A 25,943-nucleotide genomic window follows, 5' to 3' on the forward strand; every position below is an offset into this window, starting at 1 on the left:
TTTTGAAAATGTTTATCACATCATCTTCATGAATATTGTAAAGGAACAAATTACACACATACAGCCAAGGTCATTTATTTTTGTAATTTGAATTCCAATTTTGTAGTGTATTTCAAAAGTGTTATGATTGCAGTGTTAAAATCATAACATATTTACAGATAAATCATTTTCTAAATTGCAGAGTGCACAAAGGTCATTATTTTTTATTCTTAGCACAGTAATTTGAAAATGAACACGATCCCAAATTAAATGCAATCTTCACCTCCATTTTCTCTTTCGCTGAATCACACTTTATGCCCAGCATATGAATGTATTGTTACAAATACAGGCAATATAAATACTGCAGCTATAAGAACAGGTCAGGGGCTTAGGATTTTGTGGTGAGTAACTCATTTAGTGACTCCCCAAATTCTCGCTGCCATCAACAAAGCTCAAGTCTGGAGTATAATAGAATATTCTCAACTTGTTTAGATGAGTACTGCTCCAACAACAGTCATGGTCCAAACATGGACAAAAGATCCGAACTCAGAAGGTGATGTGAGAGTAACGTCCTTGACATCACGGGAGCATTTGACTGAGAGTAGTATTAAAGACCAAAACTAAAGTCGAAGGGAATGGAGGAGGTTGCATTTGACTGGATGGAATTGTACTAGAAGCAAAGGAAGAAGGTTATAGTTGTTAGAGGCCAATCATCTCAGTCCCAGGACATCATGGCAGGAGTTCCTCAGGGTTGTGTCCTAAGCCCGACCATCTTCAGCTGCTTCATTAATCACCTTCCTTAAATCATAAAGTCAAGAGTGGGGATGTTCACTGAGTGTTTGCATAATATTTACTACCATGTACAACTCCTCAGATACTAAAGCAGTCCCTGTCCTAATGCAACAAAATATCTCACTTCCTTCAAATAAAAGGTGTGGCCATTGGGTACCTATTTGGACCCCAGTTATACCTTTCATTTTTGTGGGTTATGTCTTACTCAGGCCCCAGGTCTTAGTGATATTGTCACTGAATTAGTAATCTGGAGATACTGCATGATGATGTGGGGACTAGGGTTCCAACTCCACCATTTGGATTTAAATTTTTAAAAATCTGAAATTAAACTCTAATGGTGACCATTAAACCATTGTCGATTGTCATAAAAATGCATCTGGGTCCTTTTGGAAAGGAAATCTGTCTTCCTTACCTGGTCTGGCCTACATGTGACTCCAAACCTACAGCAATGTGGTTGACTTTTAAATGCCCTCTGAAATGGCATAGGAAGTCACTCAAAGATAATTAAGGACAGGCAACAAATGCTGGCCCAGCCAGCGAGGCCCACATTCCACGTATGACTAAAGAAAGAATGTGGCAGTTAAAGAATGCCTCGTTAACTGCCTTAAAAAATCTTTGGGTGGAATTTAGTGCCAAGGTAAATTCGGAGGTATTTGATCGGGTAGGAGGGTAACAACTGAGGACTTCGCCACCTCCCTGCCTTTGCCCAGATTATGGGCAGAAAGGCTCATGGAGGCCTTCCCATCTTGCCATTAGGACCTTTAAGTGGGAAAATAATGCCTGTGATGGGCTGACAGCATTCCAAGGACAGGATTTCAGCCCTTTGATCCTGGAGATGGCATACCACTGACCAGTAAAGTGCTTGTTTGGCACCTAATATGGTAAGTCTTCCCAAAAAGAGCCAAAGCAGGATTCCTGTCAGCACTCCAGTTGGCAGGTGAGAAGGCTGGCCTGTTCCCTGGATTAAATACTGCCCTTACACTTCTTGTTTAATTTTCCCCTTCTCGTGGAAGAGCGCTCTGAAAATGCAATTTGCTGTTGTTGTTGCTAGATTTCATACCAAATCAATGGGTAATATCACAACCAATGGTTTCAGATCCATGCCTTCAAATAAAGCTATCTTCAAAATATCTTCTCATCTTCAAAAGGTTGATTTCCAATGGCATAAAACACTTGTATAAGCACCAACTTGTATAAGCCAGTCCAACGCCGGCATACCCACATCATAAAACACTTGAGCATTATTCTAGTCATTTTGATTTTATTCTTCAGCTGAATCGAAATCATTGGGCTAAAAAGCATTATAAGGCATGTATAAGGAATGTATAAAATATATAAATTGGCCGGAATTCTCCAGTCTCATGTGCCTGGCTACTGTTGTCAACGAGGACGGAGGATTTGGCGCTCAACCAAAATCTCCATTCATGGCAGTGGGACAGGAGAATCCCAATGGCTGGCAAGGCTGGAGAATTCCGGCCATTATACTTACGTTGTTATGCAAGGTAGGGGTAATACTTTTAAATGTTATTTTTCAGAATAAGTTCCCAGAATGTCTTACACCGAGTTTATATTCCCTAGTCAGGGCATTCACGATGACATTATTAGTTGGAAAGAAACAACTATTATGGCTTACTTCATAATTTCACAGCTTAAATTGAACAGAATCACAGGATTGTTATGGTGCAGAAGGAGGTCATTTGGCCCATTGTGTCTCCAAATGAGGATCATGATTTAGTGAGGAACAGATCTTGCCTTTCTCTAATAATCTATCCTATCTTAAAGATGTCAAAGCAAATAATGGATTGGTTTTTAAGTGCAGTCGCTAATATTATCATTGTTCCAGACTCCATTGATCCAGCTTGCTGACCTACCTTGCCTTCCAGTTTATGGCTTACAGAATTTAAATTGTTGAAAAGTTACACGGGGACTCAAACTTCATGAGATTTGTCTAATCATTACAAGGAAGTAAACTGAGATGAATCTCAATAAGATGGTAGAAGGATTTTTTTTACAAGTTTTATCCCTTTCTCAGAGTTATAAAGCCAATGTTCAGCATGGACAGGGCAAGCCCTCAATCCATCTCCTGGCTCGCTCCAACGATCTAATTTAATTCAAATTAAATCCAATTTCATGATTGCCACAAAGGGACACATGAGATCCAAGCTGACAAGAACAGGCATCACATCAGATACCGGGCTTGATCCTGCCTTTGATCTTAGCCAAAGGTGGAAGGAAATAATGGTTCTAAAATTCTTCGGAGGGTTGAGGGTGGAAAATAGAGACTGAGGTTTTTGGCAGAACCTGGTTACGCCATGGCCCACTCAATGCAGGTGAGCAGATTTTGAGTGAATTAAAATCGGGGCCTGGGAACATGCCCCATTTGCCATGATATTTTGAATCTGAGATGGAATTACTCCTTCCCTTATGTCATGTTCACTTTTCAAAATTCATTCATGAGATGTGGGTGTCGCTTGCTGGCCAGCATTTATTACCTAGTTGCACGAAGGCAGTTGACAGCCAACCACATTGCTGTGCCTCTGGAGTCACATGTGGGCCATTCCTGGTAAGGACGGCAGATTTTCTTCCCTAAAGAACATTAGAGAACCAGATAGGTTTTTCCGACAATCGACAATGGATTCATGGTTATCAATAAAGTCTTAACCCAGATTTTTTTTTATTGAATTCAAATTCCGTCATCTGCCATGGTGGAATTTGAACCTGGGTTCCCAGAACATTAGTTGAGTTTCTGGATTAACAGTCTAGTGATAATACCACTAGGCCATCACCTCCCCTTAAAGTAGTTGACATTGTTGAGACGAGTCACTTCCTCGGACCAAAATTTAATTTAGAAGTGAATCCCAGAAGGTTTCTACTTCATCCAAAGGCAGATTGGCTCTTTTTGGGGACTGAAAAGAAAATTACTTTGTTTTCTTTAGCTCTGTTGGGATTTAGTGGACAGATTGAGATGGGCAATGCTAAGTCAGGCACTAACCACTCCACTGTGACCTGGAGATTTGGATTATAATCTTGGAGCATGATGGAGAGATTGTTTTCTGGGGTTGCATCAGTGGAACACTACCTCATGGAGCTCTGGGTGAAATGAAATTTTTTCCATATTAATGCAATTCAAATGCGGGTACCTATTGGTATTCAAGATAACAAACATTGACGCATATTCCTAAAGTTAAATTCAGTTCTTTTGTTATAAAACCTGAGATTCATTTTCACCATGGAAATAACATTAGCGACTCCCTGAACAGTTCCTGACTCATCACCTCATCCCACGGTTAAGCAGCTGTTCTGCAGGTAGGCCCTCAGTTGGAACCTTGGCAGAGCCTCAGTGCAAACAAGGTGACCTGATTTCAGGGTTTTGAAAATGTTGCTTTGCGCTGACTTGTTAAAAGGCACATCAGAATTGCAAGGTCAGTTTGCTTTCCAATTTCCTTCATTCATTTGAATAAGCCTCTTGCCTTAATAGCCTGGTTAAAATTGGTTACTCATTGTGAAGCAATGTGACTGCAAACATACATCAAATGCCATAGCATAAGCATATTTGTAAGCTAACATACTGCAATAACCCTGGCCATTACTGCTGCTTTAAAACAAGTATTAACCCTTCACAGCCAACAGGGTTGGAATCTGGAAATGGCACACTGCTAAGTGATCCACAGCTACACCGATGTTTTTTGAATGTTTCATTAGTTTGCTGGCTTCAATACATTTTTGTTTTTAAAACAACAATTTTGTTAGGTGTCATGATTACTTGCAGAAAAGATTACAAGTTCCCCTGGTCTTGCATAATCACAATAGTATAATTTGCAAGTTCTTGCAAAATACTCTCCCAATCTTGCAATCATTGGATGAAATTAAATATTCCAACTTCCTTGAACTATTAATCGTAAGCGTATTTATAGTGGGGGAAAATTTTTTTGCTGCCATTGACTCCTCCATTTTGACCTTTCAGTTCTGATTCTGTGTGACTGGTGGGATGCACCAAGCTGCAATGTAGGGAATCATTGATATGAACCTTCCAAACTAGTTCCACTGAAATTGCACTGTGCTAAGTACTGTGTCTTTAGAATAAATGGCGCTGAGAATACATCATTCGAGTAGGTGGAGTTTTCTTGGCTGACTACCTCTGGAAAGGTTGTCATTTTATGGCCATTATGGAGCTCTTATGATTAAATAACTAGGTTTAAATTATAGAGGGATGAATTTGCCATCCTCTATGCCAGGCACTAAAATTGCTCATAGGAACATGAATTGGCAATCCAACCTGAGGTTTGCTCTACCATTCAATTAGACAATTTGAAACACTGATCTGTATCTCCAATCTACTTTCTCCCCTTTGTTCCATATCCCTTGAGATCCAGACATAACAAAAGTTATCCAGCAGTCTCAGTCTTGAAACTTTTAATTGGCTAATCGCTCTTTGCCTTTTGGTGGAGTGTGTTCCAGATTTCCGCTTCTGATTTTTTAAACAGATTTCCTGTTCACTCCTAAATGACCCAGCTCTAAGTTTGAGATTAGACTGCCCTGTTTTGAATTCTATTACCAAAAGGAAATTGCTTCTCTGTATCCGCCCTTTCAAGTCCCTGCATTATTTTGAACATGTAAGTGAGATAGTCCCTCAACCTTCGAAACAGAAAAAGATTCAGGTTTACTCAGGTAAACTCAGCTGTCTTCATAATTCAACCGTCTAACCCTGGTATAGTTCTGGCGAATCTGCACTGTATATTTCCCAAAGCTTTTGAACTTTTTTAGATAGCTTTTTCCTGAGGTTCAGTGCCAAAAAGTTAACACACTAGGAGGAATGTTCCCATCCAGGTACTTGTGGACTTGAAGGTGAGGGGGTTGAGGGGGAGGAGGGGGAGGAGGGGGGGGGTTCAAAGAAATAGTTGGAGGTGGAGCTAAGGGGTGGAGCCACTTTGGGATGGCTACCTGACAAATTCCTATTAAGAGTATCTTTCCCAAAGCATTATAAGTATAATAAGTCCAACAGGTTTATTTGGTAGCACAAGCTTTTGGAGCGCTGCCCATTCATCAGTTGAGTGCAACGCTTTGAAGGGGTAGTGCTTGGAAAGCCCGTGCTACCAAATAAACCTGTTGGACTTTAACCTGGTGTTGCGAGACTTCTTACTGTGCTTACTCCAGTCCAACGTCAGCATTTCCACATCATGTTTCCCAGGGCAGATGGGAGCAGATGCCCACTCCACAGGCAGTTATCCAGTTCTGAGTTAAGACCCAGCAGAGCAGCTGCACACTATGTGTAGGGGCCACCATCTCAATGGAGTCAGAAGTTTCATGCCCCAGCGATGTGGCCCAAATGATTCCTCCAAAGAGGCTTCTTCTCCACTCTAAGGGCCTTCATAACTTTTCATTTGGATCCACACCTCCAAGGGCATTTTTTTGCTGAGGTGCCCTCACTATCCCTTACTGCATCAGCAACACCAAGCACTCCCAGTGCGACTGCCAAAGCTCCAGAGAAGCCAGACAGCTGATTGGCTAGCAGTATCAGGAGCCAGCCACCATTCTTAATAGGATGGCAAACTTAAGAGGTGGCTCATTAAGAGGCCACCTTGTGGAAGATTGTGCACAGAAAAATTGTGGTCTTGCGGCTGGTATTTGCAGGCTCAGAACTTCCATTTCATCTTCTTATAGCAGTGGTGACAACATGCAGTCTGCGGTCACATGGTGGCACATCTGAATCCTGAGTGTGGCCCACGAGACACTTCGTTGATAGTTGCTCATTGCACAGTTTGATTTCCGTCCGCATAGTTTTTTTCCTACCAATATTACTGAAGTGATATGCATGTAAAGCAGGGGAAAATAAAGTGAGGTGTATGCTAGTTGCACTCAACATTGGCTACAAGACTCGTGCACTCCCTTTGTGTTCAAAGTGTAAATATTTATTACGGTGGAAAAGAAGAAGGAGGCATACATAAATTTCAGGAAATTGAAAATGCATAATACTCTTGAAGAATACAAATATAGCAGGAAGGAACTTAAATGGGGACTTAGGAGGGCAAAAAGGGATCATGAAATGTCCTTGGTGGGCAGGATCAAGGTGAATTCCAATGCTTTTATGCATATATAAGGAGGAAGAGGGTAGCAATGGAAAGGGTAGGTCCATTCAAGGACAGTGGAGGGAATTTGTGTGTGTGGAGCCAGATGAGGTAGGTGAGGTCCTTAACAAGTACTTTGCATCAATATTCACAAAGGACTAGGATGTGGTGGATGATGACTGTCGAAAGGAGGATATTCTAGGACATGTTGAGATGGAAGTGGAGGAGGTATTGGAGGTTTAGAAAAACATGAAGGTGGACAGATTCCCAGGGCAGATAGGGTCTATCCCAGAATACTGAGAGAGGTGAGGGAAGAAGTTGCTGAAGCCTTGGCCAAAATCTTTGTATCCGCTTTAGTCACAGGCGAGATACCAGGAGGAGTAAAGAGTAGATAACATTGTTCCTCTGTTTAAGAAGGGCAGAAGAGACAATCCGGATAATTAAAGGCCTGTGAGCTTCACATCAGTGGTGGGGAAATGATTGGAACAGATTCTTGGGGACAGAATGTACCCAAATCTGAAAGAGAATTCGCTTAATAGTGCTAGGTGGCATGGTTTTGTGAAGAGGAGGTTGTGTCTTCCAAACTTGATTGAGTTCTTTGAGGAAGTGACAAGAAAAATTGACCAGGGAAGAGCAATGGATATTGTATACATGGACTTTAGTAAAGCCACTGATAACATTCCTCATGGCAGGCTGATACAGATGGTCAAGTCGTATGGGATCCGAGGTGAGCTGGTAAGATGGGTACAAAACTGACTTGGGCATAGAAAGCAGACAGTAGCAGTGAAAGGGTACTTTTCTAACTGGAGGTCTGTGACGTGCAATATTCCACAAGGATCATTACTTGCGCCTCTGTTGTTTCTAATATATATAAATATTTGGAGGAAAATGTATCTAGTCTGATTAGTAAATTTACAGATGATACAAAAATTGGAGGAGTAGTGAATAATGAAGAGGATTGTCGGTGGATACAGCAGGATATAAATCGGATGTAGATGTGGGCTGAAAAATGGCAGATGGAACTTAACCCAGATAAATGTGATGTGATGCGATTTGGAAAGTCTACTGCAGAAGGAAAGTATACAGAAAATGGTAGAGCCCTTAGAAATGTTAGCATACTGAGGGAACTAGGATGCAGATCCATAGTTCCCTGAAGGTGACAAGTCAGGTGGACAAGGTGGTCAAGAAGGCATATGGCATGCTGGCCTTCATCGTTTGGGCTGTTGAGTATAGGAATTGGAAAATCACGTTGCAGATGTATAAGATTTTGGTTAGGCCGCATTTGGGATATTGTATACAATTTGGTCGCCACACTACCAAAAGGGTGTTGATGCATTGGAAAGGGTGAAGAAGAAATTTACCAAAATGTTGCCTGGTTTGGAGGATGTGGACTATGAAGAAAGGTTGAACAAACTTGGGTTGTTTTCAGTGGAGCATCAGAGGATGAGGGGGAACCTGATAGAAGCTTAAAAGATTATGACATGCTTAGAAAGAGTGAATAATCAGTCTTTTCCCAGGGTTGAAGGGTCAATTACTCGGGGGCGTAATTGAAAGTGAGAGGGGGAAAGTTTAAAAGAGACTTTTTTTCACACAGAGGGAGGTGAATGCCAGGAACGTGCTGCCAGAGGAGGTGGTGGAAGCAGATTCTATGACAACGTTCAAGAGATATATGAATAGGCAGAAAATAGAGGGATATGGACCACGTAGAGACAAGAAAACATTAGATTAGAGAGACATCTTTGTCAGCACAGACAGGGCCTATTCCTAGGCTGTACTGTTCTTTGTTCTTTTGTTTTTACTATTTGAAGCTGGTGGTAGTTCTATTAATATATAAGTGATTTTGCATTTCCTATAACTCGTGAAATATTCAGCGTGTATTAAATGTATTTAATCTTATTCATGGGTTATGTTAGGAAGGCAGTTAGGAAGCAAATGCAGTGTTAGCGTTCATGTTGTGAGGGCTGGAATACAAGAGCAGGGATGTACTTCTGAGGCCGTATAAGGCTCTGGTCAGACCCCATTTGGAGTATTGTGAGCAATTTTGGGCCCCATTTTTAAGAAACGATGTGCTGGCCTTGGAAAGGGTCCAGAGGAGATTCACAGGAATGATCTCTGGAATGAAGAACTTGTCGTATGAGAAATTGTTGAGGACTCTGGGTGTGTCCTCGTTGGAGTTTAGAAGGATGAGGGGGGATCTTATTGAAACTTACAGGATACTGTGAGGCCTGAATAGCGTGGATGTGGAGAGGATGTTTCCATTAGTAGGAAAAAGTAGAATTAGAGGGCACAACTTGAAGGGACGATCCTTTTAAACAGAGACGAGGAGGAATTTCTTCAGCCAGCAAGTGGTGAATCTGTGGAACTCTTTGCCTCAGAAGGCTGTGGAGGCCAAGTCATTAAGTGTCTTTAAGACAGAGATAGATTGGTTCTTGATTAATAAGGGGATCCGAGGTTATGGGGAAAAGGCAGGAGAATGGGGATGAGAAATATATCAGCCATTTTTGAATGGTGGAGCAGACTCAATGAGCCGAATGGCCTAATTCTGCTCCTATGTCTTATGGTCTTATGTTACTGAACAAGCCTGCTATCAATCTTGTGGCCCACTGAGATGAAGGAGGGCCACTCATGCAGTCACTCACTACCTAAGCTGCCCATCAGTACCTTACAGCATTGCACAGCCCCAGGAAATTCCAGCTCAGTGTCAAGATGGGGGCTTGAACATATTTTATAAATGACACAACACCATCAATATCCAGTGGATTAGTATTGACCAGAAACCTAACTGGGCCAGCCATATAAATACTGTGCTACAAAAGCATGTCACAGGCTGAACTTCTGTGGAGTAACTCATCTCCTGACTCCCCAAAGCCTATGCTATAAGGCACAAATCAGGATTGTGATCGAATACTCTCCACTTGCCTGGATGAGTGTGGCTCCTATAACACTCAGGAAGTTTGACACCATCCAGGACAAGGCAGTCTGTTTGATTGGCACCCCTTCCGTCACCCCAAACATTCATTCTTTCCATCACTGATGCAAAGTGGCAGCATTGTGTGCCATCTACAAGATGCAACTCAGCAAGCTCCTTCAACAGCATCTTTTAAATCTGTAAACTGTATTATCTAAAGGACAAGAGTATCAGGTGCATGGCAAGACCACCAGCTGCAAAATCCTCTTCAAGCCACACGCCATCCTGACTTGGAACTTTATTGTTGTTCCTTCACTGTTGCAGGGTAGAAATCCAGGAACTTTCTGCCTAACAACATGTGGGTGTACCTACACATGTACTGCAACAATTCAAAAGGGGGCTCACCACCACCATCTTCTTGAGAGAATTAGAGATGGATATCATAATGTCCTCTTCACCTGAAAGAATAAAATAAAGGCACATGGGAACACCATCACCTGCAACTTCTTCTCCAAACCACGCACCAACATGGTTTGTATCACTAATGTCACTGGGTCAAAATCCTGGAACTACCTCCCTAAGAGCACTTTGGGTGTACTTACATCACATAAACTACAACAATTCAAGAAGGTGGTTCACCACCACCCCTTAAGTGCAGTTAGCGATGGGTAACAAATGCTGGCCTTTCCAGTGATACTCACATCTCTTGGAAAAACCCAGAAAAAAGTCCACTTTTTGAATTGAAAGTTCACTGAGATAGGTGCCAACATTTCATCAACTTTTAAAATGTACTTTGTACCTGTGCATTAGATCTTAGTGATCTGTGCACATGGATTCATAAATCCAATTGCTTCTTGCCTTCCATCAAGAAAATATTGTCATTCAATCCACCGTGATCGAAGTCACAAGTATCACGTTGGACTCCAGCTACCAGAGTTTTGTACATTCCTTTAGTTTGCTATACCTCTGCACTACGTTCTTCTCTTATCCACGCAACTTACTGTGCCTCATAGCCCAGTGTCATTTGCCAACTTGAACATACGATATTCTGATGAAAAATACTGTCTCCAGTTGTCGCACAAGATGGGTGGTATTGGATCTGCCATCCATTATATTTCATTGATGTCAATGGAAGTGAAAGTCAGAGACTGCTTATAATAGGAAGCCAATCCACTTCAACCTGTTTTGCAAAAATGCCCAAATGAATTTCTACTGCCAATAACTCCAGATTTTTCACTTTGGCCTTTATTGTACATAGCGCTGATTTCAAATAGATGGTATTCAAACTATCTATTCATGGTAGTTTAAAACAGTAAAGAGCTAGACCTGCTTGAGGCTTTTTTTAATTAAGATTTCTACTGGTGATCAGTATTGATGGCTTTATATTATTTTAACGTAGTTAGATATCAGACCTATGGCACCAGTGTTCAAATATGGTTGTTCAGAATTTCTTGTAATACATTAAGGTATTTGGGAGGATAAGCATTTAACTTTAACTCTATAAAAATATGCTATGTATATTATTCGGGTACCAGATCAGAAACCACAAGATGTTTTATGAAGTCAGACCAGACCCCAACAATTTTCTATTTTGGCATTTGTGTGAATTTAAGATGATTCATTCCAGGCACGATTCTGCTGATACATTTGGAAGCTTTTATCAAAACAAACTTTATTTAACAACACAGTTTAATTATAACAAATGAATCAGCTTAACCTTTAACAATTGAACAATACTTAAGGATGACAAGATACAAGTCTTAACTACTAACCTATCACTTTGAGTTCCAATCAAGCAAAATTTCCCTTGTAGATTTCAACCCCTCTTTATAATTAGTTCGCAAAATATAGGTGTACTTCCTCATCCCTTAGGTTAACAGTCCTGGAGCTTTCAGAGCACTTCAGGAGAGAGGGAGAGAGAGAGAGAGAGAGAGAGAGATTCTGATTTCTTCTGGCAGACCATGCAGCAACTGCTTGTATTTTAAATTGTAACTGAAATTCTTTATTTTCTGCAAGGTTAGCTCCTCCCATTACCACGTGACTCTGTCTCTGTCAATCAACCTAATCAAAACATTATTCCAAAATCCCAGGGGAACCTAAGTAAACATAAATGTATTAGCCCTGTTTAAACAAGGCTCGATTTTACCATCATGTTGCACCCATTTTCAGGCACAAAAACCTGGTAAAGTTGGGTGTGAGGTGAGTAGCGCGATCCACACCCACTTCCGTGCTGGTTCTCCCTTCAACAAGGCCCAAAAATAGCCATGATTGGGACTGTGCCCAAAATGGACATGACGGCCATTTAAATGTATTTGCATGTATTTAAATTGACTTAATGGATTGCATGCCCAACTTTACTGGCATTTCCCCCTTTACCACCATGGTCACCCATCCAGAATCGGCATGAAACAGACATGCTCCATAGAAGACCGATTCAGGTGCTCCAGCTAGTGAGGAGGTAAGTGCTTAGCGTCTGATGATTCTCTGCTTGAGATAGGTGGGGGTTGGTAAAGGGGCTCCACTACCGCTCTGCCTGAGATTGGTGGGGAGGGAAGGGGGATCCACTGCCACTCTGTCTAAGATCAATGGGAGTTAAAGGGCGTCTGCTGCCACTCTGCCAGAGATCAATGGAGGGGAAGAGGGGGAGGTCTGCTGCCGCTCTACCTGAAATCAATGGGGGGGGGTAAGAGGGCCCACTGCCACTCTGCCTGAGATCAGTGGAGGGGAAGGAGAGTCTACTGCCACCCTGTCTGAGATCAATGGGGGTTTGTTGCCACTCTGCTGGAGAACAGTGAGGGGAAGGGGAGGTCTGCTGCCACTTTGCCTGATATCAGTGGAGGGGAGAGGGGGGAGTCCGCTGTTGCTTTGCTTGAGATCAGTGGAGGGAAAGAGGGGACTGCTGCTACTCTGCCTGATATCACTGGGAGGAGGAAGTGGGAGGTCTGTTGCCACTCTGCCTGAGATCATCGGGAGGAGGAAGGGGGTCTGCTGTCACTCTGCCTGAGATCAGTGGAGGGGAGGGGGAGTCTGCTGCCAGTTTGCCTGAGATCAATGGAGGCAAAGAGGGGACTGCTGCCACTCTGCCTGAGATTTGTGGAGGGGGGAGGGGGTCAGTCAGCGATTGGCCTAGGAGGCAGGGGATGGGGGGATAGGGGAATCAGTAATCTTGAGGGGGTGGGGCAACATCTGTGGGGGCTGGGGGGAGGCATTATCTCGCCAGGCAGGATGTGACAGGGGAGCAGCATTCTATCATTTTTTTCTGCACGTGCGCAGTTGGGGACACCGATCAGAGCTGCAGGATTTTGGGTGCATTAAGCCCCATCTACAGGCTTGTGCAGCACGATTCAGACTCGCTGCTATCTTTTCAGGCAGAGTGCATATGGGGGTGCCTGAGAACAGGTCTAAAAGTTGGATCTGGAACACTCCTAGTTTCAAGTCCGCCTAGTACTTAGAATCAAAATAGTAAAATGGGGCCTCCATGTCCAAAATAACGACTTATCTTGTTCTCCCAAACCATCAATCTACAAATTAGAGCTGAATTTTAAACATACTCCTTCCAAGAAACTTGGTATTAATATATTTCTTAAAGACAACATATCCTTACAATGCATAATTCTTCAAAGTAAAACTATCTTCCGGGAAATGAAATGGTCATTAGACACATTGTATTTGTGTCATCTCATCAATCCCACCAACCGTACTTCTCCCAATCCTTGTATCTTTCTACACTTCAAATCTTCATCTACACTCACTCTTACATAATGCAGTGTTCGTTTGGTGATTCATAGATGTTTTTCTTCTGAAAGGTAATGTGTTCCTGGCCTTCAAACAAGCGCTGGAAGATACTTATAAAGAGTACTGTGCCAACTATGAAAGCACCCTGCTACTTGAAACTAATTACAAGAAGAATGAACATATTTGGAAAGAAGTTATGGAAACTCTAAGCGTAATGGGGTAGGAACCTTGCATAAGTATATTTATTTTATGTTCATGAGGCTCTAATTTGTTAAATGTATATTTTAAATATTAAAACAAGTCTTTTTTTTGTTGTAACAAATTATATCTGTTTGAAAAATATCAAAAGTGTTTCAGAGGCGTTAGAACCTTGAGATGGCCACCAGAGGAAAGCAACTGTTCACCATTATTTTGCTTCTGTTATTCATTCAATTTCATATGTTGCTATTGTCTCTTTTATTCTGTGAATTCTCATTTTGCTCACAATCCTGTGGTGTGGTATTTTACCAAATGCCTTTTGGAAGTCCATGTACAACCCTTTAACAGCATTACCTACATCAACCTTTTCTGTTATGGCAATAAAAATTTAAGCAAGCTAGTTAAACAGAATTTGCCCTTGACAAACCCATGCTGGCTTTTCTTAATTAATTTGAATTTGCCGAAGGGGTGATTAATTTTGTCCCAAGTTATTGTTTCCAAAACCTTTCCCACCAACGAGGTTAAGTTGACCAGTCTGTAGTTGCTGGCTGATCTTAACACCTTTTTTGAACAATTCTCCCATTCTCTGTCACCACCCCTAAGTCTAAGGAAGATGAGAAAATTATGGCCATTGCCTCCACAATTTCCACTCTCACATTCTTTAGTATCTTTGGATGTTTGACACCAGTCATACTACCTTATCAACTTTAAGAAGAGCCAAGGTAATAAATCCTCCTTATCATTTTTAAACCCTTGACAATATTTAAATTACCTCAGCGGTATGGTGGCGCAGTGGTTAGCACTGCTGTCTCGCAGTGCCAGGAACCTGGCTTCAATTCCTGGCTTGGGGCACTGACTGTACGGAGTCTGCATGTTCTCCCCGTGTGTGCGTGGGTTCCCTTCGGTGCTCCAGTTTCCTCCTAGAGTCTGAAAGACATGCTGGATAGGTGCTTGGCCATGCTGAATTCTCCCTCGGTGTACCTAAACAGGCACAAGAGTGTAGCGACTAGCAGACTTTCAAAGTAACTGCATTGCAGTGTTAATGTAAGCCTACTTGTGACTAATACCTAAATTACCTCCTGCTTCACCATGACCTGGGCAGCATTTTCATCCTTCACATAGACAGATATAATGCATTAATTTAACACCTCAGCCATGCCCCCTGCCTTTATACTTAAATCCTCTTTTTGGTCCCTATGGCCCCACTCCTCTTCTTACCACCCTTTTATTGTCTATATGCCTATTGAAGATTTATGAATTCCTTTTATGCTAGCTGCCAATCTCTTCTCATATTCTCTCTTTACTTCTCTTGCTTCTCTAATGTGCTTTTTCAACTTCTCTGTTGTTGTTTGTCCATCGTCATCGATGAGGGCCTTAACACCATTAGTCATTTTGAGGCTGGTTGCGGTGTGTCCGAAGATGACTGATCAGGCCGATTCGGGCACGGAATGTCCTGGCACATATTGGACAGACTTGTGTAGACACTGTAGTTGTTGTGCTGGTGGCTCTGGACTTGCGCAGCTCGCGCTTAAGTTGTGCTTCAGCAATGCACATTGCTTTGTGAGCTTGACAGCCTTTATGGATGAGGCAGTGCCAGGTAGGATGTTTTTGTGCCAGCGTTTCCCAGGTGGTCGTGTCAATGTCAAGCGACTTCAGGGAGGCCTTGAGTGTGTCTTTGAAATGTTTCTTCTGCCCTCCATGTGAGCGTCTTCCAGCAGAGAGTTCCCCAAAAAGGAGCTGCTTGGGTATGCGCTCGTCTGACATACGGATGACATGATCTGCCCACCGGGTCTGCACTCTCATTAGCAGCGTGTGGACTGATGGTAGACTTGCTCTAGAGAGAACTTCAGTATCTGGTACTTTGACTTGCCATTGGATGCGTAATATTTTGCGAGGACAAGTCATGTGGAAATGACTGAGCTGTCTTGCATGCCTTCGATACACAGTCCACGTTTCACAGGCAGACAGGAGGGTAGTGAGTACCGCTGCACTGTAAAGTTTATATGTCCAGCCTGGTCCCCAGGTGTGTTATCCACCTAACATCTGTCATAAGCACACCTTTTCAGTTTCATCATCCATAGAACCATGAAATGGATGGTTACGGAAAAGCACAAGCGATTTGGTCCATCTTGTCCATACCAGCCCAAGGACCCCCAGGTGCCCTTTCTAATCCCATCTTCCCACCAAACATCTCTGGAGCGTTGGTACCCAGCCATTAGCCCTGTAGCTCCAGATACTCTTTAAGAGTGTAGGGTCACTGCCTCCACCACCAACTCAGGCAGCAAATTCCAGACACCCACCACTCTTTGCATAAAAGAGTTCTTCCTCATATACCTCTACACCTACTGCCCACTTATCTTGAATCTGCGTCCCCTGGTTCTAGAGTTCTCCATCAAAGAAAACAATTTTATCCTGTCTGCTCTGTCTCTTCCCCTCATAATTCTGTACATGTCTATCAAGTCACCCCCCAGGTTTCTTTGTTCCAAGGAAAGCAGCCCCATCTTATCCAATCTCTCCTCATACTACACCTTTCTAGCTCTCACAACATCCTTGTAAACATCTTTTGCATTCTCTCAAGAAAAATGACACCCTTCCTGTAATACGGTGACCAGAACTATATATTCCAATTGTGCCCTCATCAGTGTTTTATATAAATTCAACATTACGAGACATTTTTTCCCATTCCGTCCAGTGCTGGAATCAAGGGGCAGAGCATAGAAAGGTCCGTTGACCTCAGGCGGGATTTTCCAGTTTTGGGGCAAATGGGGACAAAGAATCTCATCCAATATCCTTATTTTTATATTCTCTACCTCTGCCAATGAAGGAGAGCATTCCACATGCCTTTTTTACGACCTTGTCTATTTGAACTGCCCCATTTAGGGACCTGTGCACTTGTACATCAAGATTCCTCACTTCATCTATCCCTCTTAGTCTAGAGCTCTGGATTTGTCTAGCCTACCCATTTATGTACTTGACCTATCTCTTTTTTTAAAAATAGTCCATTGTTCACTTGTAGTTGTGCCTGCTAAGCTTTGATTCAAATTTATCTGGGCCTGATCCATTCTTACTCCATTGAAGTTGGCTTTCACCCAGTTAATTGTTGATTGAACATAAACATAAGAACATAAGAAATAGGAGCAGGAATAGGCCATCCAGCCCTTCGAGCCTGCCCCGCCATTCAATAAGATCATGGCTGATCTGTCGTGGCTCAGTTCCACATTCCCGCCCTCTCCCCATAACCCTTAATCCCCTCGCTTATCAAAAACCCATCAACCCGCGTCTTAAGAATATTTAGCGAGGCAGCCTCCACCACCTCAACGGGCAGAGAATTCCAGAGATTCACCACCCTTTGAGTGAAGAAGTTCCTCCTCAACTCCGTTCTAAACCGCCCCCCCTTTATCTTGAGGCTGTGCCCCCTAGTCCTACTGTCCTTTTTGAGCGGGAAGAGCCTCTCCACCTCTATCCTATCCATCCCATTCATCATCTTATACGTCTCAATGAGATCTCCCCTCATTCTTCTAAACTCTAACGAGTACAAGCCTAGTTTATTCAGCCTCTCCTCATAGCTCAACCCCCTCAACTCCGGCATCAGCCTAGTAAACCTCCTCTGCACTCCCTCCAAGGCCAAAATATCCTTGCGTAAGTACGGCGACCAAAACTGCACACAGTACTCCAGCTGCGGCCTCACCAGTGCCCTATACAGCTGCAGCAAGACCTCCCTACTTTTATATTCAATCCCCCTCGCTATGAAGGCCAGCATCCCATTAGCCTTCCTGACCACCTGCTGCACCTTGTCCTTTTCCATAGTCCACCTAAACCTTATGATGCAGTGACCATTGTCCCTTAAATATCCCCCTGTTGACACTTCATCTATCTGGCCCATCTCATTCCCAAGAATCAGGTCCAGCAATGCCTCTTTCTCAACAGCCTGGAAACACGTTGCTGTAGAAATCTTTCCTGAACACATTTTAGGGACTCTTGCACTCCTCTACCCTTTACACTATGATAATCTGAATCTATGTTCCGATAGCTAAAATCCTCCGTTATAACCTCCGGTCTGCTTCAAACTCCTCCCTGTCTGCTTCACACTCCTCCTCGCCTGCTTCAGATCCCTTCTGGTCTGCTCCAAGGCTATCCTAATCTGGTTCACACTGCTTCTAGTCTGTTTCACAGTGTTTCTGACCTGCTGCACACTCCTCCCAGTCACGTCACTGTGATTCGAGCCTACTGCACACATTTCCTGGTTGCGTCACATTAATCCCAACCTGTTGTACACTTCTCCCGGTCTTGAGTGGCGAATTGGGCTGGAGAGGCTAAATGGCCAGTGCATATTCCCATTCTTGGCTCAAAGACCGATCTGTGCGGCAGATGCGATTTAGTTTTGTGTAATATGGTACATTTGCACATGGTGGCCATTGGGTGGTGCTTTGGAGCAAATATTTGAGCGCATTCTCTTCCACCTTAGTTTTGTGTTTATACTCACCATACCTGACTGACTCCCTTCTCATTCCCAATATTGTTTTGTTTTTTGCTAATGTTCCCGGACTGCCATTTCCTTCATTTCATGTGGACCTCCGAGCACCTTTTCCTTTTCTGTCTAGAGTTACTTTAATGCAGATGAAAAAAATTAACATTATCCCGTTAATTATATTTATTTTCTGTATGGTGAGCATAACAGATCTGTGCCTTAAGGATAATTGAATATTTAGGGAAAATCATTATTCCATACTATGTATGACATCATAGAGTCATTCTGTACAGAAACAGGCCCTTCAGCCTATCTATGCTGACCATTAAATACCAATATATATGAATCCTACCAGCATTTGGGCCGTAGCTTAATATGCTTTGGTGATTTAAGTGCTCATCCAAATGTTTTTAAATGTTGCAAGAGTACCTGCCTCCACCACCCCCTCAGGCACTGTGTTCATATTTCCATCACTCCCTGGGTGAAAACATTTTTCCTTAGGTCACCTTTAAACCATTTATTCGGTCTTAGGCCCCTCTGCCATGGGGAAATTATTTCTACAATCTACCTTATCTATGTTTCCCATAATTTTGTATTTCTCAGATCCTCCATCAGCCTTCTTGGCTCTAGAATAAACAAACCCAACCCATCCGATCTCTCCTCATAGCTGAAACTTTCTATCCCAGGCAGCATCCTGGTGAATCTCCTCTGCACTGTCTCCAGTGCAATCACTATCCTTCCAATAGTGTGGTGACCAGAACTCCATCTGTGGCCTAACCAATGGTTTTTAAAGTTTACCAAAACCTCCCTGCTCCTATTCTATGCCCTGACTAATGAAAGCAAGCATCCATATGCCTCGTTCATTACCCCATGTACCGGGGCTGCCACCTTCAAGGATCTATGGACGTACGGACCAAGGTCCCTTTATTTCTCAATACTCCCTAGGGACCTGCTGTTTATTGTGTTTCTTGCCCTTATTAGACCTTCCAAAATGCATCACCTCACACTTATCAGGATTGAATTCCATCTGCCATTGCTCTGCCCATTTGATCAACTGATCAGTATCAGGTTGTGGCCTAAGACTATCCTCCTCACTATCAACAACACCACCAATTTTTATGTCATTCGCAAACTTATTAATTATACATTCAACAATCACATCCAAGTCATTAATGTGTATAACCAACAGCAAGGATCTCAGCACTGATCCCTGTGGTACACCTCTGCGCATAGGCTTCTAGTCACAAAAGCAGCCCTCGAGCATCACATTTTGCCTCCTATTAAAAGCCGGTTTTGAAACCAGTTTGCCAGCTTGCCTTGGATCCAATGGGCTCTAACCTTTTGGATCAGCCTTCCATGTGGGAACTTGTAAAAGGCCTTACTGAAGTCCATGTACACCACATCAACTGCGCTATCCTCATAAATGTATTTAATGGTTTTTTTAAACAAATCAATTAACTTTTCATTTATTGATCATCATTTATAATATATTTTTAGTCGCAACATAATAGGGGCAATTTTCCTGTTTTGCCCGCCACTGGAATCGTAGTGGCCGGAGGTGGGGAGGGGGGAAACCATGAAAGGTCCGTTGACCTCGAGTGGTACTTTCTGGTTTTGGAGCGAGCGCAGCTGGAAAATCCCGCTCAATGTGTTTGATATTATTGTTTGTTATCCATTTACTATGAATAACTTCACATCTTAATTACCATTAAATATACATGTTGTAAGCATTCAGTAGTTCCCAGACCACAAAGACTGCCTCGGTTACCACAAAATAACTCTATTAGAGACTTTCATTACCAAGAGCCTTTGATGCAAACTGCGAGCTGTGTTGAAAAGGATCACAGACCTGAAGTGCAAACTATGTTTTTTTCTTTCAGTAGATACTGCCTGATCTGCTAAGCCAAAATTTTCTGTTTCCTTTCTGGATTCCCAACACCTGCAGTGTATTTTGAGTCATGGTGGACTAAGTGCCTGTTTAGAGAAGAATTACTTTCCTCCTAAAAAATGGACTTTCTGGCTAAAATTGTTAATTGCAGTCTGCTCAAAAGATATAGTAAAAAGTCTCACAACGCTAGGTTAAAGTCCAACAGGTTTATTTGGAATCACAAGCTTTCAGAGTTTTACTCCTTCATGTGGAGAGGTAGGTTTCACAAACACGGCGTACATAGACAAAGACACCCTTATTACACCCTTCCCCTAGACAAAATTGAAATTTTCAGCTGAGGGCTCAATTTCTGCCCCACCACCAAAATGGACCCCATTGGTTTCGCAGCAGACACAGACACATTCACCTGCCATCCGGAGTTCTTCCACAACCCCAAGAGGTCAACCCAATAAGACAACCAAAATCTTTGGGTAAGTGTTCTCCAAGGCAGCTTTCAAGATAAATGACAATGCAGAATTGTTGAGCAGAAACTGATAGCCAAGTTCCACACGGATGAGGACAGCCTCTACCGGGATCTTGGGTTCATGTCACACTACATGTAAGCCCATACCATTTGGCCTGGACTTGCGAAATCCTATTAACTGTCCTGGCTTGAAACAATTCACACCTCATTAACCTGTGATTATCCCCCTCTCCACTCGCAGTGTCTGTACCTGTAAAATCTTGATTACCTGAAAAGACTCACATTCTAACCATTATCTTGCAATTGTGTCTTTGTCTATATATGCCGTCTTTGTGAACTAGCCTTCACTCACCTAATGAAGGAGCAGTGCTCCGAAAGCTCGCGATTCCAAATAAACCTGTTGGACTTTAACCTGCTGTAGTGAGATTTCTTACTGTGGGCATCCCAGTCCAATGCCGACATCTCCACATCATAGCAAAAGATATACCGCTTTAGTGCTCTAGCTAATTTAAGTATAAAGTACTTTATCCATAACATTCCTAATGAACATGCATTAAAAAAAATTTGCAAAATATTGTCATGTTAACTAACAGTGATGAATTGACAAGCTTAAATATTTACTATTAAGACCTAAAAAAGAACGGTATGATATAAATAATGAATCAGTATTTTAATATTTTAGTTAGAAAGTTAAAACCTGACACTGCCAATTTAAATGCCAATTTCAGGACAACATATCACATGAATATAAATAAAAACAACTAAACAGGTTCTGACTGGTGAAGTAGCAAATGTTCAATATTTCAATGTGTCAGTGCCACAGTGAAATCTGTGTTGCATTCTATTTATATAATAACTAGACCTTGTAGTAATTTTTGCGAAAATCTAATGCCACTTTGTTGTAAATGCAAAAAGAAAATGTAATATTGGAAGTCTGTTACATTTACATCCCATGTTATGGAGGTTCTGAGACAAAGGTAAGATGACTGGTTGTATACTGACAGGTTTGTTGAGGAGCTTGTGGTATAAACATTTTCAAGTCTTTTGCTACTTTTAAAGTAGTTGTCAATGTGCCCAACTTTACTTAGACGTTGGCAAAATACTCCAGATGTTGGAATCTGAGACAAAAATAGAAAACACTGGAAAAGCTCAGCAAGTCTGACAGCATCTGTGGAGAGAGAATAGAACGTTTCGAGTCTAGATGACCCTTGGTCAGAGCAGCTTGAAGCGTTGCCTCTATTCTCTCTCCACAGATGCTGCCAGATCTACTGAGCCTTTCCCGCATTTTCTGTTTTTGTTACTTAGATATTTACTTCTTTGGCTATGTGTTCAATTAATTAGTTCAATAAATTTTGTTCCTTTTTGAATGACGTAGAAATGATGTCTGGCCACATTCAGCTTTGGTGTGTCAGATGTCAACAAGAGAGTCCCACTAGCATCATCACACTGTTGTGGTCACAGTCATTATATTATATTATAAATTTTCTATTTTTTGGGACTGTATTACTATTCATGGCTGACACCTCTTGAGCTTCTCTGCTTGGCTCTAATGCCAACTGCATAACAAAATCTTCACTAATTTGAGGTGTGAAAATAAGATCGGAGTGCAGGTGAAGCTTTCAAAAGCTATGGCTGTCATTTGGAAGGAAGATGTTTGCTAAATGGAACCACATAAAAACAACAGCAGTCTTTGAATTAAAACACTATTTCAGAAGCAGCATTTTTATAATTTAAAACTTCATTATAAATTAGACAGGAAATAGAGAGGCAGTCATGGAATTTTCAGGCCATATTTCATCATCTGCCATTTAACTGTTATCTTATGCCTTATTTCAGGTTTCTACAATTCATTTTTTTTGGGTTCATTGTCTTTGGTCATTCTTGCAATTAAAATTTAGCCTGTATTTAACTGTTGGAGGTGGGAATCAGGAGGTGGGTTCAATTTCGGGTCAAGACTCCACCACCATTTCCAGTGTGCTGTGAGATGCAATTTTCACGGGACTGGGAGCTTAATGACCCTAGAGGTAGTTTGTTACTCAATTATTAGCTGGCAGGAGTGTAGGGGCCCGGGGTTGGTGAGGGACTGGGAATGGGGGGGGGCGGACATGGGGACAGAATTGGAGTTGGGAAGCCAGCAAAGTTGGCTGCATTCTGGCCCAACCTGGCAGTCATGGCTGCTTTCTCTGCATGGCCTTTAAACATATATTGTTGAAGAATCTACACCTTCAAAGTGACAAGAGCTGGTGGAAAGCTAGGACTCAGGATGCATTCGGGAAAGATTGGTTTGTAAAACTTTATTATTGCTCAGTACTTTTTTATCCTAACTTTCACCTTCTTGAAATAAATAAATGGATTTGGTGCTGCCACCCCAGGTTGCAGCTGCTCAGATTCGAGGAGATCCTAACAGCTGTCCGCTCTCTTGAAAAGCTTGGGAAGTCAGAAGGAAAATGCTTCAAGAGCTCCCTAACGACTTTAATCTGCCTAATTACTAGGGTAGGAAGCCACACTGCTCCCTATCCTTGAGAAAATCATCAGAGTTGGAACAGAAACAACAGATCAGCATGTAGGCTGCCACACCATGTCTTTTGTCATCGTGTCTCAGTTCCATCCCTTTTTTTGGATGGGAATATGCAGCCTTGTGTCCAATATCTAGCTAAATAGTAGTAACTTAATCAATGTGACAGCTATTGGAAAAGAGTTTATAATCCTTGCAGAATAGATTATGGTTTCAAAAGCCATATTACAAAATATTGGAAAATGCACAAAACCGTGTAAAATAACATTGAAATTTTCTGTTAAGGATGGGCATGCCCATGTAACAGATAGGGTGAAGACACAAAAAGACAAGAAAGGGAGAGAAGAGAATGTGAAAGAGCTGAATTTGAATGGAGATGGCAAAATGAGAGACAGCCAGAAGGAGAGGAGAAAAGGAGGGCAAATGGAAAGAATAGCAACTGTTGCTGCCCCATCTCCTTGGAAATTAATTTACTTAAAATGGTTGATCTGCCAGTGGAGGTTTGATAGGTACTCCAGTTTCCTCCTACTGTCCACAGATGTGCAGATGAGATTGATTGGTCATGCTAAATTGACTCTAGTGCCAAGGGATTAGCAGGTTAAATATGTGGGGTTATGGGAATTGGGCCTGGGTGGGAATGTGATCGATACAGACTCTATGGGCCAATGGTCTCCTTCTGCACTGTAGGAATCCTATGATTCCAAACCCATCCAGTCAAATAACTGAGACCTAGCATCTAACCTTGAGCTGACTTCAGCCCACTTGGTTCAGGAGCATGGAGATGACAGGTCAGTATATACCTGCCTGTGACCAATATCTAATAGGTGAGCCCTCCACCCACATGCTCCACATGTTTCATTTGGGTTTCAGCATGTGATGCAACTAAGAAACAGTTGGGGAATTGATGACGTTAGTGTTGTAGTTCATTGAAGATCAATTGGGTGCTCAGTTGGTGATTATCACACCTTCCTCAGAGAAACGTTACACATATGGAGAGCAGTAGGAAAACAGCAGGAGTGACAGCTAGGAATCACGGAGAGAATGATCAAGTGATAACATGATTTATGGAGCAAATGAAAAAGCCAGTGGAAAGACAGACAGGAAGCAAGTAAAGAATAGACACATAGAAAGTAGTCATGTACAGAATGTTTGCATTTTTATCTATGGGATCTGAAAAACATCAGTGTGAAATATTGACGTAAACCCTCAGTAGTGATGAGAAAGATAAATAGTTTAAAAATTAGCAGGGCTAATTAAAAATTAGTTACAATGACGGATGATTAACATGATTTTAGTTTGTTCTGTCCATTTCTCTTTTAGATAGCTTTATTTAAACATGCTGCAGACACATCGCTGATTTTACAGACAGTAAACAATTCTTCACATGGCTGTCATTGATTTTGCTTTCACTGCATCATATCTTTGAGTAGTGGAGAAGTGAAGCCAATGCTGCTGTTTTTACTGTCAGCTTGTCAAAAGCCACAAAATAAATCACGTAACCTGCTTTTTATATCTTTTTAAGTTACTCTTTCATTTTGTTTTTGTTTCCTATCTTGAAGATGCTGACCCACACTGAGATTTAGCTGCGTCGGTGGTGCCAGCCCTTCAGAACTAAAGAACATTAAAAACCATGAACCACAGTGGGCCGTCCGGCCCTGCGAGCCCCCCTTGCCATTCAAAGAGATCACGCATGATCTACCATGACTCTACATTCTAGCACTATTCCCATTCCCTGCCTTCCTTTGGTATCCAACAATCTTATCAACCCCCGTTTTGAATATACCATCCCCAATCCTCTTGGGTAGGAGGATTCCAAAGGCTTCAACCCCTTGAGTGAAGATATTTCTCATCCCAATTCTGAATGGCTGACCCCTTATTTTGAAACTGTGACCTACACCTGCCTCTACCATTTCCGCCCCCTTCACACCCCCCTCCCATTTCTAGATCCCTTAGCCAAGGGAGGTGAATACTCAACCTGGCTCCCCCTGGCAATCGCCACCCTTTTCAGAATCATATTAGAAATTATCATAGTATGCAACCATCGAACCATAGAATCTACAGTGCAGAAGGAGGCCATTCGGCACATCTAGCCTGCACGGACAACGGTTTCACCCAGGTCCTATCCCCATAACCCCACATGTTTACCCTCCTAATCCCCTGATACTAAGAGTCAATTTAGCACGGTCAATCAATCTAACCTACACATCTTTGGAGTATGGGAGGAAATCAGGGCACTCGGAGGATATTCACACAGACTCAGGGAGTATGTGCAAACCTCCACACAGACAATGACCCGAAGCTGGAATCGAACCTGGGTCCCTGACGCTGTGAGCAGCAGTGCTAATCACTGTGCCACCCATTTGCCACTACCAGGTGGTTGCCTCATCCTACTTATGCTGGCTGGTCCCGCCTCCTCATTTGCCATGGATGTTGCTCCCTCCCCTCCAGCCTGTTCCTCAGTTGATGTGAAGAGCCTAAGGTCAGGTACACCACCCCCTGTTCACCTCCTCTCCTCCTCCTCTCCTGCATGTCTGCTTGTCTTGCATGACAAAATGTAAAAACCTTGATATGTATACCTAACTCCCTTGTCTGCAGGCATCCATATTACACAAATGATCCTGTTATTCAAACGTGGCATCTAAGCACCCACAAAAGTTACATTTCCAGTTGCTTTGTCCTTAATTGCCATGTGGCACTCAGGCTGAATATGCATTCACCCTTCTGACATAGCTGCTCACTAACACTTACACATTTTTATGACCCTATGAGGGACTCCTGTTGAAGATATGACACAAGCGTTCACCTGTGCAGATCGGAGTAGATTGTTCACCATTTCCTGCATTGGATCCAGGATTTCCTATCACCTGAGGGTTGCACACCTCCTCGGTCACCTCTGTCCGGATCAGTTTGGTTTTACCATCTTCAGGGAAGA

General features: G+C 42.4%; 1 protein-coding gene across 4 annotated transcripts in view; it reads left to right on the forward strand.

The window, feature by feature from the left end:
* arhgef37 (Rho guanine nucleotide exchange factor (GEF) 37) overlaps positions 1 to 25,943 on the forward strand; it is a 97,530-nt gene that overhangs the window by 26,354 nt on the left and 45,233 nt on the right. For all 4 annotated transcript variants that reach the window (XM_080201623.1, XM_080201625.1, XM_080201622.1 and 1 more), the window contains one exon: positions 13,551 to 13,698. In XM_080201623.1, coding sequence (XP_080057749.1) covers positions 13,551 to 13,698 — 148 coding nt within the window. The remainder of the gene's footprint in view (positions 1 to 13,550; positions 13,699 to 25,943) is intronic.

The sequence above is a fragment of the Carcharhinus amblyrhynchos genome, chromosome 13, assembly GCF_965287045.1.
Source record: "Carcharhinus amblyrhynchos chromosome 13, sCarAmb.v2.hapA, whole genome shotgun sequence".
NCBI lineage: Eukaryota > Metazoa > Chordata > Chondrichthyes > Carcharhiniformes > Carcharhinidae > Carcharhinus > Carcharhinus amblyrhynchos.